This window comes from Physcomitrium patens, chromosome 21 (genome assembly GCF_059467195.1).
Source record: "Physcomitrium patens ecotype Gransden chromosome 21, ASM5946719v1, whole genome shotgun sequence".
Classification (NCBI taxonomy): domain Eukaryota; kingdom Viridiplantae; phylum Streptophyta; class Bryopsida; order Funariales; family Funariaceae; genus Physcomitrium; species Physcomitrium patens.
The window spans coordinates 271,475-292,587 of record NC_143430.1 but is presented as its reverse complement, the minus strand read 5'-3'; the positions used below and the strand labels follow the sequence as shown (position 1 = coordinate 292,587).

Sequence of the window (21,113 nt, the reverse complement as noted above, 5' to 3'; positions counted from 1 at the left end):
GGTTGCAATCAATTGATAAATTCATTCAAACAACTTGTGGATTTTCATATGATGATTCTCTAACTATCTTGCATGAAAATTATAGTGCTTGTATTGTACAAATGGAAGTTGGTTTCATTAAAGGCGATAGGACAAAGCATATTGATCCAAAGTATTTTAGTTATACCCATGACTTGATTACTGATTAAACACTTATAATTAAGAAAATTGAATCTACAAATAACCTTGCTGATTTCTTCACCAAAGCTCTCCCATTGTGCAACCATTGTCTACTTACTTGTGGCATTGATATGCGGCAACTTGCTTTTCTTAAATAAAAAAGTTAATGAGCTCTTTAAATAATTAAAGAAAATGATGTTGTACTCTTTTTCCTTCATCTATGGTTTTGTCCTTAAATGCAATAAGATTTTCCTAGATAAGATTTTAATGAGGCAACAATTGTTGATCTTACAAGATCACAGAAAAGTATAGATCATAATTCTATACAAATTTTATATTATGTAAATATTATGATGAGCAAGGAGGAGTGTTGAGATCATTAAACGTAGCCGGCGCTCTCCATAATATTTACTATAGACTACAGTAAATACTGTAGCTACAGTATTTAGAGTCTAGTGGAGAAGTACTCTTTATCCTCTCCCCTTTTTTCTTCTTATATACGAGACACAACCAGATCAATAGAATTTAATGTGTGAAGCTCTCTCTCCTTAGAAACCCTCTTGTGTGTATGACTTACTATCACTCTTGTGTGTGTGTATGACTTACTATTACTCTTGTGTCTTTCTAAACATTTTAATACATATATAAATATATATATATGGGAGATACTATTCTCCCACTCATTCCAATTAACCTGAAAATCATGGGATGAAGGAAGGAAAGTAGATATGGAATCAATGAATGAAAAACGAAAAGGGGATGAACGAATGAAATACTGAATGAGGGGTGCGATTTGGATGAAGGAATGAACGAGGGGTGCGTAATGAATGAATGACATGGTGAGAGATGAATGAAATCTGAGATGAATGAGGCGTTCCGCTTGGACGGTTGAACGGCGATGAACATAGGTGACGATGTGCCACATCCGTCCTTCGCCAACTCCGTCCGAATGAATGAAGGGGGTGAGTGTGTGGGGGAGGGGGGGGGGGACGTCGTGCTCTCTTGTACATGTGTGTTTTTTTTCCTTTGGTTTGCTGGTCCTCCTGGACTCGACTCGACTCGTCGCGGACGCAGGAAGGATTTGGGGGTGATACGGGGACCAGGGGTGGGGTGGCGAGGGGAGGGGACCAGGGTGTTGAATGCAGTGGCTGCCATGGACTCCTCGGCCGGGGATGATGGCACCAATCCCATTGTGCACATGAATTCTCGTAGTAGTAGTAACTCATTGTCGCCTGCTGCCGCCATCCAGTTTCTCACGCTTATTCAGCGGCTCAAGGTGAGTCTTAATTTTTTACCTACCTATTGCCCCCATTGTTGCTTTTGAACAACTCTTGATCAATTGTGAAGAGTGCCGATTTTTGGTTCTGAATTTTTGGGGTGTTTCTTTCACGAGTCCTGAATCCTGCGATGGTGAAAAGAAACAGAAACAAAAAACTGAAAGCACCATCACGTCTGGGCGATTTAGGTTTTTCTCTTGCACTCACAACTTTGAATATCGATGAATTGGAATGTAATTGGGAAATTGGAGTGACTTGAGATGCTGTTCACTGACCGCATTATGCATTCTACGCTGCTACATGTGCTCAATCTTAGCAAATACGAGCCCGTATCTTTTGGAGTCAGGGGAGTTTATCATGGAAGCGTTTCGTTTTTTCTTTTTTCTTTTATTTGTTCGTTTCCTCTTACTGGAGCAAATATTGGATGTCACCAGAGTGGATGCGCAGTGCGTCTACGTTTGTTCGTTCACTTCAGAGGCTGATGTTATGTGAATTTATCCCCAAGTTGTTGTCTGAAGTTTTGGCGTCCATGATTATTTCTGACGCTTAAGGCGTTTGCCTTATAAATAGCTGTGCATTCTGTTTGTATCTGAGCATGACGGGCTTGAGAAAGGTGCTGACAAGTAACGATGTGGTGCACTTCAATGCTGCTTTTAGTCAGAACAAATATTTGATCATTTCCTCGCAGGGTTCCCGGCTCATTTCTAGGCTATACCTGTGGTTGATATTCGCAAAAATAGGTATTGAAGTTCCAATCAAGCATCTGGAATATACGAACAGAAAATACTCGTTTTTAACCTGCCTGTTCTCTTGCTCGCCATGCAGACTACAAAGAGGACAGGATGGGTAAATCATGGGGTGAAGGAGTCGGAATCTATTGCTGATCACATGTACCGCATGGCAGTGATGGCTATCATCTCAGGAGACTTACCAGGCGTGAATAAAGACAGGTGGGTTTCATCTAACTTTCATTGATGGTTTCAGGCCCCAGCATTTGTACAGGGGGTGATGAATAGATTTCTTGGTGTCAGCTTCAATTCATCCTAAAGATACTTAGTTTTAGGTCATTAAATGTAATATGGTGTGGATTTCCACAATTTCTTAGCAGATGTTTGGTAAAAAAAAACATTTATTTAGAAATATGTCAAGTTTGCCCCCTAGTTTTAAAATATAATAATCTCAAAAACCAATCGCTTTAAAATCCAACATTTTCTGTGCTCCACAATTCGACCATAGCACAACCACAACCGAAATGATAACAATTATTTCTTGATATGTGGTTGTTTTTGGAAGAATAGCTATTTTAAACCATTGGTGTTAATTATGGTTGATCCAACTGCATGGATTTGATGCTTGCTCACTATCTTCTATCTATGCTCATAAGTCATCACCAAAGTATTTCATTAACCTGTATTTCGAACATACCATCATAACTGGAGTAGCCCTTGGAAATAAACAGATGGACAGAGAAGGTGCTATTTGAGAATTTTGACCAATAGCCCGTTTTATTTTCTTCACCTTGATGACAATGCAGGTGCGTGAAAATGGCCGTCGTGCATGATATTGCTGAAGGTAAGTCCAGTTTTCTTCTTTCGAGTGCATGTTACTAGTTAGTATTTGTTTCTCAGTTTAGAAATCTCTCAAGCTTCCTTTCTCTGTGTCATTTGTGGTCGTAAAGAATCTGTCCAGGTGTAGCACAAGTTATGCTCCTGACTGATAATAAACTCTAATTTTCACAACAGCCATTGTGGGTGACATTACGCCGAATGATAACATTTCAAAAGAAGAGAAGAACAGACTGGAAAATGCGGCAATTGATGAAATGTGCCAGTTGCTTGAAGGGGGAATGGCAGGTGAGAAATCATTAATTGTGGTTAATTTTGAAATTATCATGGAAAAACAGTCTGTTTTATTTGTGCTCTCTCTTGCACCAGCTTTTTTAGATGCCGATGTGTAGTAGTGTACCTTTCCACAGAAGTCGTTCACCATTATGTCCTGCACTATACCGTATCGTATTCATACATCAGCTGATGTTGGATGTTGTATGTTGTAGCGGATGAGGTGAGAGAGCTGTGGCAGGAGTACGAGAATAACAGTACTCCTGAGGCTAAACTTGTTAAAGACCTGGACAAGGTATGCACAAACAAATACTTAATACACTGCCATTTCTTAGAAGATAACAATGGCCTTAGGAAAATGACGCCCTTGACTTTCTAAATTGGTATATGTACGCAAACGTCTATAAAAAATATTTATTTTCTGCCATAAGCGAAATTAGTGTAATTTTCAGGTGGAGTAGATGACAATCCTGACGGTGACCATGTGTGCAGTTGGAGATGATCTTACAAGCTGCGGAGTACGAAACTGGTGAGTAGAAGTTCGTTAATCTTGTGTTTTGATTTGCTGAAGCACTCCTTCCAATGGGACCTGTTACTGTTGCACATGTAATGCAATGACTAAATTGCACGATGTGAGGAAAGCCTATTTCGAATACGCACAAGAAAGATACAGGTTCCCCTAATTTTGATCTAGAGGTTTTACGATGCTGGATATGGTTGCAGAGCAAGACAAATCTCTGGATGGCTTCTTTCAATCCACCAAAGGTACTCAGACTCTCTCCTAGCGTGTGAACATAGTTTATTGTCTATGATGCTTTTCATTTTTTTTCAGTTTGTCGGGTTAAGATGTGGGTTTTGGAATCTTGGAAATGGTGCAGTAAGAGTGCAATGTATTATATCTGCAGGCAGTAATTTGGAACTTGAATGCGTTGCTAGTTTAGGATGAGGCACTAAAGACGTTGAGGAGTTTCAACGAGATGATTTTGTCAGAGCTTGTGGTGCGGAGGGGCCGATGTCTGTTCATTAGAGCTTACTGAGTCAATAGAAATGTCTGATTTTATTCGCCTTCTATCTTCCAGTTCTCATGGGTACTCAAAGTAACAGTGTGTTCACGTTTTGGTTTCTCAGGAAAATTTCAAACCGACTTGGGTAAAGCATGGGCTGCCGAAATCACGAGGAGAAGGCCCAAACAGAACTGAAAAGATCTATAAGTTACAATTGCAGGGAGGATGTGAACACCATAGAGTTGGATTGTGGTTGTGGATGGTGATGAATTGTGCATTGATGATGATATGATCATTTCCATTGCCGGCTCCGTGAAGGCTTTCATCATGCAAAGAGACTTAAATCAAGCGGCACTGTAGGTGATGTACCAAAGGGGGCTGTGGTGTACTCTTCCTACGGCGCTATTTTTTACGAACCAGCTAGCACAGAGAATCAAAGTCTGACAAGGGTCTTGAAATTATTCTCGTGTGAGCGCAAGTGTACATCCTGCTGGCTCTTTGTGACTTCGTTTAGAAGAAGGGCACATTTCAACTTCAGTTGCCGATTCTTGACAGTGACGCAATTTTGTGTGTACTCGGGTGATTGTTTCAAACATACAATGACAACGCGACAGCTTTTGGATATCTAAATAGGCAAATTGGCTACTTGAGTGCCCTTTCTACGAAGGAATGTTCGATCCTGCAGCCCTTTCTCTCACTTAAGTCTTTGCCTAATATCAAGAATTGTGTTATGTGTGGTTTCCAACTTCACGGACTTGGTTGACTGCATGTTGCTGTACAGGAATTTTTAGGCAGGAATTTATGATGATGATGTTGATGTTGTCTTGCTGGTTGTGTCGCTCAGTGAGATGTGTATGAGATCCCAATTTTTTTTCTGTTGTGTTGACTGGCGATTACAGAATGCATATTGCAGCGTAACAAATTGACTCCTCTTGTCTGGTATCTATTTCTCATATCAAGTCTGAGAAGCACTTTGACCTTGTGGTTTTAAAATTCTCCATGTTTAATATGCTGTTCATGAATTTGGGAGGCTATGTGTGTATGTGTGTGTTTATATAGAGATGTTATAATTTAGAGAAATAAATGTAGAATTTTAAGCTTGTCTAAAATAACAATATATTACACTGGAAACATGAAAAAAACAAAATATAATTACAAACTATATGTCATAAAACTTAAGATTGTTAATGAAAAAAATAGATGACAATCAAATTACTGCATGACGTATAATACTTGAATTTTTGTATATGTAAATATATCACACACAGAAGTAATGTACAAAATGTGAATATTTAAAATGCAATAATTTTTTTTGCTAAATGCATATGCACAGTTCCTTCAATGGCACTTCGCACTGTCTTGCTTTGCTCATCCAAATACAACCACCATGCAAACTTTTTATCTTGGTGTTCACCTGCCCTTATTGCAACTCTTTGTTGTCTCCAACTTGTCACACAAATAGAACAACTTATGAGTGATTTCATAAACAACAAACTGACCATAAAGTTGATATCATAAGAGAAGATAACACAATCATGATATTAATAAAAACAAGCCTGCAACTTAAACACCAACATGATTAGGTGAGTTGAACATCAAATACAAATAATTGCATGTGCTAAAAATTGGTACAGTGGACAAATTTAGTTGAATTAGGGTCATAGAAGATTTACTCAAGAGGTTTGCATGTCTTCGGCAAGGTATTGTAGATCTCAATCTCCAAAGTCTTAATACATAATTCTTTGTGTTTTTGCAATAGATAGTAAATGCATGCAATGAAAGTGTAGTTGAAAATATTTTAGGTGATCAAAATACTTGCATTGTTGGTGTACAAACAACTTGCAAAGACAAGCTTTTGCAAGCCATAATATCCAATAAAATACTTCACAGACTTCCAACTCAACTCCCTCCTATCAACTAATCACTTAAAATCTAATACCAGTTGTCACACTGATCAAATCTCAATCGCACAACTTCCTTGTTATGATTCAAATACATTCACAACAACATATGCATCTAGATGAAAATATAACAAATAGCTCCACAAATCTTTGCTAATCCATACCACAACCAATACAACTCCACTTAATACTACATTCTAAACCAAACAACCAAAAACCTTCATAAATGCATGAAACTTCCTCTTAAGCAGCAACATCCAAGCCCCTCCGCCATGCTATCCTCAAAGAACTCCCTCAAAGTTTTTCAAATTTTTTTTGAAACACTCCAAACTAATATTTAACACTTAGATAAACAACCGCAAAGCACTTAGATAAACAATTGCATAAAATAATCAATCTAGTCATATGTAGTCATGTGAAAATTGTAGGTCCAACAACAAATAGAAGCCTCAAAATCAACACATACCTAGTCTATTTTTTTTTTGCAACATGAAGCTTGCATTCCAATGTTAATTCCCATGATTAGGTGACAGATACTACAGCTTCAATTTCTACTCTAAAGTAAAATCCTGCATCCTAGCTTGACTTCCATACATATTGCTAGTGTCACACATGCCAAATGATCATAGCCTACAACCAACAAGATGTGATGTTCTCTCTCATTAATTTTGCCGAACATTCTACACAAGTAGCAAAATTGATACACAAATATTGGGATGCATGTTGTTTAATGGCATCTTTGTCAATTTAATTACAACTAATTGTAAGTCATTAATCTAATAGAACTCCACTATTTTACACAACACCATGAAGAATATTCAAACAAAATTAACAATGATGTAACAAATTTATGAAACATATGTATTGATAGTGTGCATGCAATATATATATATATATATATATATATAGATGTAAACCTCAATCTATAATTAACATTAGTATTAACATCCACTTAATTATTAGATTATTAGATCTATAAGTCAATAATTGAGATACAACCAAGTACACAAATACTCCAAATCACATCAACAACTTCAATAAATTTTCAAGCATTGCAAGATATATGCATATTGTTGTTTTGAAGTCACATAATTTATGAAGTCAAAAGAAAAATATCAAACAATAGCAACCTTAACTTTATAAAATTACTAGAAAAAATGTCCTTTTGGATTTACATACATGAGGGGAAAGTAAAATCCACAACATATAATAGATTGTTGAAGGAAATTAAACAAGAAACTATGGTTTTTATATTAAGCACACATTTTACAATTATAATAGATCTAATTGCAATCTATTTAACTATACAATGGATCAAGCAATTTTTATATTGCAGACTCTCTATTTTGTAGAAGTGGCACTTATATGTATTTCAAAATGACATTTTGATGCTAAAATCATCATGTGTTTGTATTAATATTGTACTCCTAATAAAAAAAATTGATAGTTTTCTTTTAGTGACAGTGATTTTTTTAATAATTGTTTGGGCAAACATTAAATATCAAGATGCAAGGTGTGGATAAAGCAACATGAGGCTCTAATGTATATATATATATATATATATATATTCATGTGCTCATTAACAATAAATAAGCCATGCATGCACAGTAGTTAAGTTTGTAATTTAAAACATAAGAACAAAAATACGAATGCCAATACGAATGTGATTATAACATATGTTATATATTGGTTAATAGTGTTTTTATATAGAAATATACTCCATTATAATATTTTTATTTCACATCTATAGTGATATGATCAGTAAATTCGGAGTAATATATGTTTAAAATATCTTATTTCTTATTAAGCAAAGATGTGTACTTTCATGAAAAAACTTTCTTACATGTACGTCCTATTATTGGGTGTAAATCATTGATTAAGTTCGAATTTGAGAACCATGACATACGCCTATAAATGTTGAGGGTGGAAGAACAGATTTGAATTCAAAAAGACGAATGCAAAGGAGAAAAGGTAGAGAAAGAAAAGGAAAAAAGGATGCAGAAGGAACACGGATCAAGAAAGAGGGGAGGGGAACGTTGTTCCCTTCCTTCCTCTCCCTCCCGGTCCTTCCCTCTTGGTTCCCCTGTCCCGCTGGGGGTGGGGCACAGCGACTGAGTAAGTGCCTCTTCAAGGCTGCGGTTGCGGTTGCGGCTGAGGCGGCGTGCGTTTCTCCTCTCTCTGCCTCTCTCTCTGCGTGTGCAACAGGGGATGATGCCCCCCTCCCCACCCTCCCCCCTCCCCTCCCCCCCCGCATCAGACGCTGCTCCGCCCGCCCTCCCGCCCCCGGCTCTTCGCCCCGCTCTTCTCCACCCGGCAGCATCACCATCGTTGTCGTCGTTTCTGCCTCTCTCTGCCTCTCTCTCTCTCTCTGTGTCGTCGTGTCGTGCTCCGCCCTTCCTCCGTTTTGCATTTCCGTTGTGCTCGTGCGGCTCTTCATTTTTTGTGTTTTGGTCCAGTGTCGCTGCAGACATGTCTATAACCCTGCATCGCTCCTCCTCCTCGTCCCTCCTCCGCCCTGTGGCCCTGCGCCGCTCGCCGTCTCCCTGTGTTTCTCTCATTTCCCTCACTTCCTCCCTCCTCTCCCTCCACCTGATTCTGTTCCATCGTCATGCTACAGTTGCTCTAGTACCTTCCTGCCCAGATCCAGTCCTGCCCTGCCTGCTGTCTTTTCCGGTGACCGTTTCCTCTCTTCCATAGATCTGTGCTTCTAGATTCGTCTCCATCTCTTCCCTGGCCATGCTATTTTTGAGTATTTGTATGCCTCCTCAGTTCTGAATTTCGTTCTCTACCCTAACTTGTTTTTTGCGGCATACGCTCCTGCATACGACTCTTCTACTTCCTAGGTTCAGGTATGCTTTTTCTTGTCACTTGCGTACAGCAGCAACTAAGGTCGGCTATCTTCTAATGTTTCCGAAGGTGACGACGTCATACCTTTGGATATCTCAACAACACGGGCCAAGCAAGAATGAATTCTTCACTCCCCTTCACTAGCAAATACGTCGACGCGAAAGTCGCTTCTTGTGCGAGCGGAGTGCACTTGATTCTGCTCACTGCAAACATTCAGTCGATGAGATGAAGGTGAAGATGTACTTGGAATGTGAGTGAGAGAACCGGGAAAAATGTGAACATCTTCTCACCAACAGTGGCCTAACTATGGTGAGCATTATCATATGCTCGTGTCGGTGGCTCAAAGTGAAGAATCTGTAGGCAGTTCTCTGTAGACTCATTCATCTTTTAGTTCTCACCAAGTGGGTATAGGAAGGAAGATGAAGTCGGATGTTGCTCTCGACCATGCTGTTTTCCAGCTTACGCCATCTCGAAACAGGTCCAGCTGCCATATCCCATCTGTGTCGTCTGTTCTTGCCAAAAGTCCTCGCCTTTTATTTTATCGTAGAAATCCAGCTCTTGCTTTTCAGAAGGCGGTGACGTAAAAAGAAGAGAGCTGGAGTTCGTGGTGCTGTTCCCGATGGGATTCATTATCCTGAACGTATTCTTAGTCCGTGTTGCTCTAAATGTTCATGCTAGACAGCTACCATTGTAAGTTAGTGGTGTAAGTGTATATTTTACAATCTAGAGGAAAGCCGTCATAAGAGTGTAGAGATGCTCACCCATTTGGAGAAGTCACTTACAGTATTTTGGGCCTGTTCAGGTGCGAGCTCGTGGTAGTCTGTGGAGAGGAGACAGAACGGTTGGCTTCTGGTTTACTAAAACCTTTTCTAGTTCACGTAAAAGCTGCTGAAGACCAATATGCAACTGGAACAAAAGAGATCAAGTTGAAGCCTCCTCCTGGATATGGATACGTTTCGAAGCCCGAGACGTCTGCGTGGTTTACCAAGGGAACCATTGAAAGGTTGCCACACTCAGTACCGTGTCTGAGGATTTGCTTGACCTTGTATGCCTTTGTTCTTGTTATGTGAATGATGTGGACAATGCTGGTATCTTAATCTTGAAGCGTCTCGGGAGTTCTCAAAAGAATAGCAAAGGTTTATGGATCTTATCGGGGATGAGTGGGGTCGAATTTGGAACGAAGAGAGACGCATGTTTACATTCCCTTCCTGCATTACTAGACGCCGTTACTCTTGTATATCGGCCTTATCACTGGGACTGGAAGTTGTCGATCCCAAGGATGGCATGGAAACTGGTTCACTGTGTTGGATCGAGTGCATTGTTCTCACCTGTCGTATGTGGGGGTCAATGTTTAGGTTTGTCCGATTTGTAAGCACTCCGGAAGTGCTTGAGCGCGTTGGCACTGTGGAAGCCGAGCTTGTACAGTTGGAAGGAGCCATTAAAGAGCACACAATTGAAACTACGAAGGTGAGTGTTGTTGGATCGTGGCTTTCATATTTAGAACCGAGGACTGCGCAGATGTTCTCTACATTTCATGGTATCGACGCCATATTGCCCTGAGTTTCACTTACAGTGTGACTGATGGTTTTCCACAGATTGATGCGTCACAATCCAGCGTTGCAGCTGGAGCGCCACCAGCAGGTTACTACTACATCTGTTAGGAACCAGCTAACATTGCGTTTTCATGGCGACGGTGACTTTATGTTTCATTTTCTGACTGGATGTTCCTCCAAGAGTTCATGTTCGTCATTGGCGGAAGTATAATGTTCTCTGCTTAAGTCCCAAGTACAGTCGGATGCGCAATGAGTTCAATTGTGGGCGCTTTGTGTGATTCTTTTCGTTAGATTTGTTAGTATGAAGTAGTTATGAATTGGTACAATCTTATCTTACTTTTAACACAAAACGTAGCCATAACAATTGTGGGATTGCTGACGCAGCTGGCAGCATTCTGTTGACAGCTACCACTGACCAAGCACCCACACCGACTCCAGTAAGCTCTCAACTCTACCTCCAGCATAATGGCACATGTGGCATTTCAGTTTAATTTTGCAATCTCATTGTGCCCAGTAGAGGATATCTACTAAAATTATTCGTATCTCACTTGTTTGTTTATTTTGCAGTCAAGGCGGAATTCCTTAGATGAGACCGAGAACCCTGCTCCTGATGACAATGCCAGGTATGTCAGTCCTGTGCCTAATCGTAGACCCGTAGACCCATATCGACTGGTTCTGTTCTCTGCTAGCATCGCTTCTCTTGTCGTGCCGTGAGTATTTCTCGTGTTAGAAAACCTGTTCGAGTTCATATCAACCAAACAGTGATTTAGAATTTCAGCGAATACTAAAATCTTGACAGCATTGATTCGCATAGCAGGCGCCGCCTGTTGCGAGCCATGGAAGCTCGGAAGATGTTATTGCACAAGGAGCAGAGCATGGCGTTTGCACGGGCAACTGCGGCAGGGTTTGACATGCAGAAAATGGAACATCTACTGGTGTTTGCAGATTGCTTCGGTGCAAATCGCTTGGGGTATGGCTTCTGATATCTTCTCTTTTCAGCTAGAATGTAGCTTTGAGACTAGAACTCTGCAGTGCCTGCAGATTATATCAGTATGCTTGTTGATTGTGAATTCCCAGGACCAGCTAATGGTACAAGTGTCGCGGCAGGGGGGGGGGTTCTAGACGTTATCTGACTACGGATGCCGATCTAGCATTGATTCACTGTTTACTCTATGTTCCTAGGATCTCATCGCTTTTGTTGCTTTCCTTCGTACAGTGACGCTTGCGTTATGTACACAAGCATATTTAAGAAGAGCAAGGAATCAGGACTTTGGGACGAGAATGAGTGGCCTTTATCTGACACAACAAGCCTTCGGAATGTTCCCACAAGCCCTGAGCTCAGACCACGAGAGTCCGACTTGTGGTCAGATATGCATAGCGAGGCAGGTGACTTTAGGTTGGACGAACTCAGAGACGACGTAAGTGTCAGATCCTATACCAACTACTATAGTGAGGACTTGTCACTCCGGGCCTATTCTGGGGGAGAGATTCTTAGAAAGTGGAGTCCTCTCGAGGGTATGTTGAGTCCCAGTAGGACGAGGGACTTTAATGGGGAGCTTTCGCGATCAAGGGGAGGGTCGAAGCAAACAAGTTGGGATGAAGGATCCAGAATTGCTCAGAGCCGAGAGGGAGCATCTAGGCCATATGCCGATGATAGCTTTCTCTACCCCCATGGGAGTTCTCGAAGGTTGCCTTCACTTGGTTCTCAACATCCAGGCATCATATATAGTGGGGATAATACTAATGAATTAGGAACGGATTTAGATAGCACTAATCGCGGCAGTCTGGGTCAACGTCAACGGCGTGCATGGGGTCCTCCTCCTCAGTTCTTAGCCCATCAGATATCTGTTGGTCTCAAGACAAAAAGTGGCCCTCTCTTGCCTGGAAGTGACAGTTATCACATGGCAGTGCAAGGGACCCCTAATACCAGCAACGGTCTAAGTGCCTCCTCACACAGGATTGGGGAAAGCCTTCCCAGCTGGGCTGCTGCTGCAGGCCAATCTGATCAGCCTTGGCACCCTGGCTCAACAGCACCTACTGGGCATGGACTTCCCCGTCTGATGGTGCCTAAATTTCAAGCACATGTGGTTGCAGGGAATGGGCACCTGCAATCAACATTGAGTGCTGAACCTGTGATCAAGCCTCCAGAAGCTAATGGGAATGTTCTTTCCTCTCCAGCAGCTAACTGGCAAGAGCACAAGCGTAGGCAGAGAGTGGAAGGGCAGGAGGCAGTTGGAAGCGCAACCCCTGCATCTGTTGCTGCCAATGGGAACAAGTTGGCAACTGCTAGAGATTTGAAAAGTCGTCCAGGAGCCGGGAGGACTACTGATCGACCCCAAAATAAACATGTGGTTCGAAGGGCCTCGTCACCTAGACGCCGCTCATCTTCTCCAATGCGAAGGGTTCAAGTAGGGCGGAATACTATGCGGCGGTCTGGAGTCATGATAGCTAAGGGTGTGAATTATGCTTCAACCAAGCCAGCTGGTAGCTCACAAATTACTCCGAAGGAGTTGGAACCAAGTGATGAGGAGACTGATGATGCTCCTGGAGAACAGAATGGTTCGCTTCTGCAACAAGGTCAGTATGTTCTCTTCGGAATGCAAGTCCCGGATGAGAGTTCGGAATCTCATATGATTGATAGAAATTCGATCGCTCGCTTTGGGATGTTTGTTTATAATCTTGCGTAGTTGTGAATTTTCATTGGAGATAATCCGTACCACCACGACAATACTGCCCTTTCTTTATTTTCACGTCATTACTCAAAAGGATAAGAGCGATCTAATTTGGAATGATAAAAGAAGGATTTACATGTTGCATACTGATACAGATTGTGCGTGTGTGTTTCTCACCTCCTTGCATGACTAGCAGCGATGCTGTGCTTGGAAATCTTTCAGTGTTTTTTTATCCCTGCATTTCTGTGATCGATGCTGTCCTTACTGAGAACATTTCTAAGATAATCAGCATGAAGGGGTGTGAGGTCTTCCCAGAAAAAATCCATTTGTAAAACTGGCAAATTTGTATACAAGTGTACGATATTGATTTGTGTACAGTCGAATCTTCCTTCATGGGAATTGTAGAGCGGATGGAGTAGTTTACTGGGCTATCTGGTTAATAATTGACTGAGCTCAGCGTTATTATCATGAGATACATGAATATATTTATGAAGTTAATTAAACCGCCTTAACTGTCAAATGGAACTAGTTGTAGATTTGAAATGCATAACAACTTTGCTATTGACGAGGTAGAAAATGCCGTAGAACCTGGACTACGTCGTGAAGTTTTGTGAACATTAACCTATTCTGAAGAACTCTGATTTTCCTACTGTTGCAGTTCATGCTGAAGGTGAGAAACAAGGTTTCAGTAGGAAGGACGGGCTTCAAACGGACTCTGATCAGGATTCTTTTGCGAATCTAGCTCACGAGTCTTTACCTGATCAAAGTCCCAGCCGCGCACCTTCTGAATGGAATAGGTCAGTGGATCATGAAATGGATTATCCCGAAAACGGTAGTGAGCATATGTCGACTGGGCACTCTGGAACTCTACTTTCACCCAAAGAACCTAAAGGACGATTTTATGAGCAGTACCGGGAAAAGAGAGATGCTAAACTGCGGGACGAATCGGAATCAAGAAAGGCTGATAAAAACGCTAAACTGAAGTCTATGCAAGAGGTTTTGGAGTGTCGAAAGGCCGAAATGGCTGCTCGCAAAGGAAGGGGTACAGCAAAAGCGAACTCTGATGGGGAAGTCCGAGTTCTGGCAGAGAAATTACGAAGCCCCAAGTCCGATCTAGCGAAGAGCAAGAAGCTTAAGGTTTCTGCATATATTTGCTCATATTCTTCTATTTCTGACGTACAATTGTGAACGCAACAAGTGTGGAAAGTAGATGGAATAGATGAAAAGGATTGTTACATGTATATATGTTGATTTAGGGTATTTTCCTCGCCGTGAGTTTGGATGTGCCTGCGTTCCTGAATTGACTTGATCTGATCTGATCTGGTGCTTAAAACTAGTTCATCAAGTGCGAAAGGTTTAGAATTTCCAGCATTGATTTTACGTGACGGTGACTGCATTTTGAATCTTTTGAATTTCTTACGAACCTCATGACATCTGCTGCAGGATGATGAAGGAGCCAGACGGCTAGATGAAATCGGGAACCAGAGACGAGAAAGAATAGCAGCCCGAAGTAGCCCTAGTCATTCATCGGCAGGGACGGCTTCTACTGTTTCCACTGCATCAGCACTACGTGTCACCGTAAAGCAACCATATACGCCAACTTCCCAACCAGCAATTATTCCTACTCCAACGGTAACTCCTAAAGCGAAGCCCAAAGCCGCTCGAAGGTTATCGCCTCCAAAAAAACCGTCTGTTGGAACTTCCCGAGGAACTGCGACCTCACCCGCAGCTCCTGCCTCTGCCCCGAAGTTGGTTCGGAGGCTTCAGACTTCACCTCAAACCAAAGAGGTTGAGTCTCCCTTGAGTAGATCGGTGCCTTCCTTGGCAGAACTCCGGAAAGAGAACACGAAGCCCGCGTTAGTACGAAATAGCACTTACAATGAGCGACCCCGCAGTACAGGTAGTAAACTTCCTGGTATGCGTGGTGCTCCAGCCCCTCTAGAACTCAACGGGAGCCTTGTTGGTCCCAGAGGAGCTGCTATCGACGACAAGAAGCGACGTGTTGTTACGAAAAAAACTGGTGCCACAGCAGAAACTGTTGTCCCTGAGGCACCAGTTTCGGGGCCTCTCAAGGTTTCCAAAGTTTCTCCAGCTGAGCTAAGTGCTACAAGCAACCTCAACAAGAAACCTACACCTGCACCAGGTGCAAATGTAGACTCTAAACCTTTTCTACGGAAAGGGAGAGGGATTGGACCAGGAACCAACGTTCGCAAATCTAAAGTAGCTGCTGCTCCCGAGCCTTCTAAAGCTTACGAAGAGGAGGTAGAGAAGCATGTTTCTGACTTAGAACCCAAATTTGTCAAGACAGAAGATGGGGGTCTTGACGAGGAGGATAAGGGAATAACTGTGCGCTCAGATCTTACTGAAGCATCAGAAGCCTCCATTGAGGAGGCAGCTGGTGTCTCGACCACACGACCTAGCGCACCTCCCCAAAGTGTAGCTTTGGTTGTAGATGACGATGATGAGACAATAAGGCCTGAGGAGTGGCAAGAACCTGAACTTGCGGATGCTGTGTGCAGTTCTGAGGATTTTCTTGACTGTAAGAGAGATCAAGAATCCATGCATGCAGATATTTCGCCAGAAAACCTGCACTTATCAACGTTGAGACCTTTCTTGAGTGAGGGACTAGAGAACGATTCTATGGTGAATGCGATTCCCAGCGGCACTGAAACACCCCCGCTAAGATCCTCTCCAATACACTCCATTCCTTTGAGGTCCTTATCGCCCAAAGGCTCTGAAGTACCGGAATTATTCAAATCCCCTCTAGCATCATCTGGTGATGCTGCAACATCGCCTCGGGTTACTTTTTCATCCGTTTCAGACAGTTTTCCTTCTCATGATGTTCCAAGTTCTGAAAGTGCTGGGTCATTGTATGCTGTGAACCCTGCCCCTCTTCCTCCAATTCAAGTGCTTCTTTCTCCCGAAGTCCTGACAAATTCAAGGGTTCGTAAGAAGTGGCTTAGTTCCCAGAAGGTCTCGACCCCGTCTACTGTGAAGGAATCTCCACGAGGTTTGAAAAGGCTATTGAAGTTTGGAATGAAGAAAAAGGATAAGAGCAGCGCTGCTTCGACAACAAGTGACAGTCTCTCGGATATTGAGGATGACTTGGATATTATAAGTGAGCATGGTGGACGGACCGAGGATCTGCCTCATATTGGAGCGAAGAACCTTGGTTCTCGAATGCCTGGAAAGGCTTCTGGTCTAGTAGGACCTCCCGCGATTCCCGAGGATTCTACAACTGAAGACGGAGTTGCTGGAACCCCCTTAGTTTCAAGTAAGCAATTTCGTTTACCACTTCTGCAGGTGCTTCGCTCTGAATGTAAGGTAGTGAAATAGATGTTTGCGCACCGCTTGTACTTGTGTACATGCAAAGAATTTCAGATCTTCGATTCATACGTCTGGTCAAAAATCCTCTAACGTAGTGTATTGATTGTGCAGTACCTTTTGTTAGAAATTCAGTACCCACAGCACCAGCACATTATAAGACGCGGGATGAACATGTTGCCGGAAGTGGCCTCTTGAAAGGTCCCGCTCTTGATCGACGCTCTCGCTCTGTTTCTCTATTTGCCTCGGAGCATTTTTTTGATATGGCATCGGCTAGTAGAATGGTTGGGTGGGATATGTTCCACTGTATGGGGGATGAACGAATGTAATGCATGCCGCAATTTGTGATGTCCAATGCAGTTATTGGTTTACGTTCTAGATTTGTACACTTGCCAGCGCTATTGGAGGAAACTCCTAAACGTGATTAATAGAGGTGTCCTCTGCGAATGTTGTTGGGTTGCTGATCAGTTACTCTCTGTTGGTACAGCACCCCGATCGTTCTTCTCGTTGTCATCTTTTCGGAGCAAAGTGAAGCAGTAAGAGGAGACGCCGAAGCTTTACTTATCTTGGCGAGCGGGCCACGTTGTAGCATAAAAATGAGAGCCTTATGTTAATGTATTTCTTGGAGGTTCTGCCTGGCAGTGACTTTCAAGGATCTCTCTGACCAGCAGGTCGTTACCGAGTCCACCAAGTATATTTAGAAAGTTAACTCTCGCTGGAGTTCGTTGGTGCGCTGTTGCTCAAGCGGATACTGGATTGTTCCAGGATATTAGGACGTTGCTGCAGTCCTCCAAGAAGTTCCGCAACCACATTCGCAATTGCATTGCGAGGTCAATCTGCACTAATGCATGAATTGCGCATGTGGTTTTTTTAGAGTGTGTTAACTTAATTTTGTGTAGAAATTGATACCAGCTCTTGGTTGCTGGGTTTTACATGGAATGTAAAGCATGACTCTCAGCTTCTTGTGGCAAGGCTCTCTATCAGTCTGCCCGTTGCATCAAATTGATGATTATAGTAAAATTTCATGCCCCTATTAGGGACTTGAGAATCATTGTTAACCTTTTTTGAACTATTGGAAGCTAGCAGAGCTTATTTCCAATCATGCAAACCTGGTCAAAGTGCCGTATTGCATGTATCGCCTTGTCAGTAAGAAATAGAGGAACTTCGAAGAAAATTTAAGGAGGCCCCTTCACATCCATTCAATGGTCAAGTACCCACCCTGTCTACATCCATAAGTTAGGTTTGCATAATAAAATTATGAAAATTGGCCAAGTGGACTGTGTTAGTATATTTCAAAAATACATAATTTCAGCAAGCGAAATAAAATAGAATAAACATATAGATTCATGATTCATTTGCTATATTAGACCTCTATAATATAAAAATACATACAATTCAAATATGCAAGAATAATTGAGCATACTTTCAAAAATAAATCAAACACATATCCACCAATTTTGTCATAGTATCAAATCTACCCCTAGGTTTGATAAGTTATCACAAAATCTCCGATTTTAGGTTGAAATGGATCCGAGCAGCGTATCGCGCGGTCCTTTTTTTGCTCATTTTGGCCGTTTTTGCAGTTATCTCTCAAGAATTGAGCCGCGACGCGCATTCCCTGCCGCGGTCCTCGCTGCCCCCACCATACTCACACCCTCATCGTGACCTTCACTGCCACCTCTGCATCGAGGATCACTGCAGCCAGCACGGTGGTGGTAGATCCTACCGAATGTCCATATCGAGGATCTACCGTCACTGCATCAAGGATCCACCACCATGGACCGAGGACAGACCTAAACCTGATTGATACATCACTCCATGATGGATCTACCACCATGCTTTCGAGCCTTCTACAAGAGGCAACTGCAAAAATGAATGCGAGCCTCACCGCTACTGATTATGGCAGGTAGAAACTTAAAAAGTGCTCGCCAACAACATGCCACCACCTCTACGCCTCACCGCGGTGAGGTGCTCGGGGTTATGATAATTTTCGAGTTGTGGCTCGAGCTTTCGATCTTCTTCCTATAGATTTAGGAGCTTCTCGTCCTCCACAGTCATCAGCGCCTCCTCCTCCTCTCAACTTCTTCGCGTTTCTTGATAGGTTCTTCTCCTCACCCGTCTGCCACAGCTCGCATGACTGCCAGAGTTTTATCCTATGTGTTGTTAATTGTGCTCTTAGTCGCTCAACAAGCTCCTCAGTGGTGTTTGAGGGAACCAACTACTAAATGGTTCGATTAGTCTCTCGCCCCTATACCCAAGTCACAGAAGATCACGGTCGGGCAATAGTGAGGAGGTGGTGTGGGTGGGGGGGGGGGGGGTGAAGCATGTAAGCTGCGGTCAAAGGTCCACGACAAGCGGTTCTTCACAGATGGGTGAACCGCCGAGGCACTTGACCAATCGGTAGAACATTCTCAAAAATTGTTTTCTGTAGATTTTCTTTGTAACGTGCTTCGCAGGAAGTTGTTTCGGTTTGTAGAGTATCCGAGGATGTGGTCTTGCTCTTTTGGTTTTCTTCGAATTTCGTGAGGAGGAAAATCGAGCATGATCAGTAGTAATACAAGTGTCACGATCAGTAGTAAGCCGGACATAATGAACAGTCGCTCTTCCTTATTTTGGGGTGCTGCTAATCCGACCATGATCAATAATTGCTCCTCTTGATCTGCAAGGGATGCCGAGAGCACACTTGACACCTCAAGACGTAGAGAACTTGGACATGATGTACGGGTTAAGTAAGTGGATCTTTTAAGTTATTCCACATTAATTTGTAGAATTTGACGTTTCATTATTGATGGCAATAATTCATATCCATTAATCATGACTTTGTAATCCAGTTGATTAGGTACTTCTTGGATTAATTTTCTAATTTGAGTAGTATGTTGTAGAGTGAAACAAGGAAAAACACTATTTTGCAAGAACCATATGTCGAGAAATTTTTGAAGAGGAATTACATTTCTAAATGACATTTTTTTTACTGTGTATTATATTTTTAGTAGTATTAACAAATTAAAGGAAGTGATTCATGTTGAATACTTGGGAAATAAATAAATCTTACATGCATACTACATGAATGCATGTATGTTTAAATAAGTGATTCATGTTGAATTTGACATTTCATTATTGATGACTTCAAATATTGCATGTGATATGTAGCTTACATTATCAGATATAGGGGTAGATTTGATATTATGACAAAATAGAGGGGTATGCATGTATTTTATATCAAGAATATAGGGATATTCTTTATATTTCAGAAAATTTCAGGGATAATTTTGATATTTGGTTTAAAATATTTTCTCATTACAATAGATTTTTAAATATAATTTATTTTATTTTTAGTTTTATTTAGATTTGATTTCATTGGAACTTTTTGTATATTATACATGTAATTATACAAATAAATTACAATTACTTTTATAAGAAGAAGATATATAATTATTTATACATATAAAATAATGAAGTAGTAAAATATATTATTACTTATAAATGTCAAATTTAATTAAAAATATAAAACAATGTAATTTATTTCTAAACATAGTAATTTAATAAGAAGTATACATTGAAAACAATACAAGTTTAATAAGTAATTTACAACTGTAAAAATATCTTAGATACTGAATTTAGGGGAATAGGCTTGACAAATGCTGATATATATAAAATAGGCCAAAAAAATTTTGACTTCCAAAATAGTCCTCATGTTTACATCTATCAAGTCATTATACATTTAAAAACACTTCAGATACACATAAACATTTTATGCTTTAAAAATATACTTAGTACATTTTGAATTTGCAAATTATGAGGTCTATTTCTAAAATTAAAAAATTTGTTTCACCTATTTTGATATATCACTATTTGTCAGGCCTATTTTCAGTATTTTCCTTTGAATTTATTGCAATGAAAAAAAGAGTACATATTCATATATATGAATTGGAAGACAAATATTAGTAAATAAGCTTTACTGTGGGGATGTAAAGAAAGAAAAAATGAAGAAATATGAGTAAAAAAGTGCTAAAAAATTACTTCAAATATTAAAACAAGTTTTGATTAACTTTCTCAAGGCAAGAGCACATTATTGATTCTTGAGCAAATGAATGCTCCTTCACATATCTTCTGTCATTATCTTCAAAGACCATATCCAGAATTGTTATTTACTTCTGCCGCTGCTGCAACTTCTACAACTACAACGACGCTAGATCTCTAATCTACTACCACAAATACCAATCCTCTGTTCCATCTCCTTAAGTTCAACGCCACTAACGGGTCATCATGCTTCCCCACACGCAAAGCACGAACAGTCCAAAACGGATCAGTAGCTGATGTCTGCACTTCCCCTTCTTGGAGCTTGAAAGTCCAAGTTGGGTTACATCGAAGCCTCGGATCAAGAACTCCAAAACAACAGCGGATCCAACTGAGAAAAACCATCCAGGGCCATGACAATGTGCAGTCATAGCAGTGGCTAGCGCGGACAGTAACATATTTGTAATGTAGACAACAATCATCGAGCAAAATCATAACATTCAATAGTTCCTCCAACGGAC

The 21,113-nt window shown here is 41.2% G+C and overlaps 2 protein-coding genes across 4 annotated transcripts; both read left to right on the top strand.

Moving 5' to 3' along the window:
- Positions 1–1,161: 1,161 nt before the first annotated feature.
- On the top strand, positions 1,162–4,908 carry LOC112273945 (5'-deoxynucleotidase hdd1). The gene is made up of 8 exons (XM_024503027.3): positions 1,162–1,435; positions 2,262–2,386; positions 2,971–3,008; positions 3,179–3,289; positions 3,490–3,569; positions 3,767–3,803; positions 3,998–4,039; positions 4,403–4,908. The coding sequence occupies exons 1-8, from the start codon at positions 1,313–1,315 to the stop codon at positions 4,471–4,473; spliced, it is 627 nt and encodes a 208-aa protein (XP_024358795.3). The 5' UTR covers positions 1,162–1,312; the 3' UTR covers positions 4,474–4,908.
- Positions 4,909–8,445: 3,537 nt separating this feature from the next.
- LOC112274034 (uncharacterized) lies at positions 8,446–17,633 on the top strand. Of its 3 annotated transcripts, none has more exons than XM_024503169.3 (12): positions 8,446–9,504; positions 9,829–10,029; positions 10,382–10,493; positions 10,622–10,667; positions 10,964–11,016; positions 11,147–11,202; positions 11,397–11,549; positions 11,796–13,156; positions 13,910–14,388; positions 14,695–16,525; positions 16,690–16,776; positions 17,063–17,633. In XM_024503169.3, the coding sequence occupies exons 1-12, from the start codon at positions 9,446–9,448 to the stop codon at positions 17,113–17,115; spliced, it is 4,491 nt and encodes a 1,496-aa protein (XP_024358937.1). In that variant the 5' UTR covers positions 8,446–9,445; the 3' UTR covers positions 17,116–17,633. The 3 variants fall into 3 exon arrangements, with proteins under 3 accessions (XP_024358937.1, XP_024358936.1, XP_024358935.1); XM_024503168.3 differs by having other exon boundaries at positions 8,485–9,504; positions 11,394–11,549; XM_024503167.3 differs by having other exon boundaries at positions 8,485–9,504; positions 11,379–11,549.
- The last annotated feature ends 3,480 nt before the right edge of the window (positions 17,634–21,113 follow it).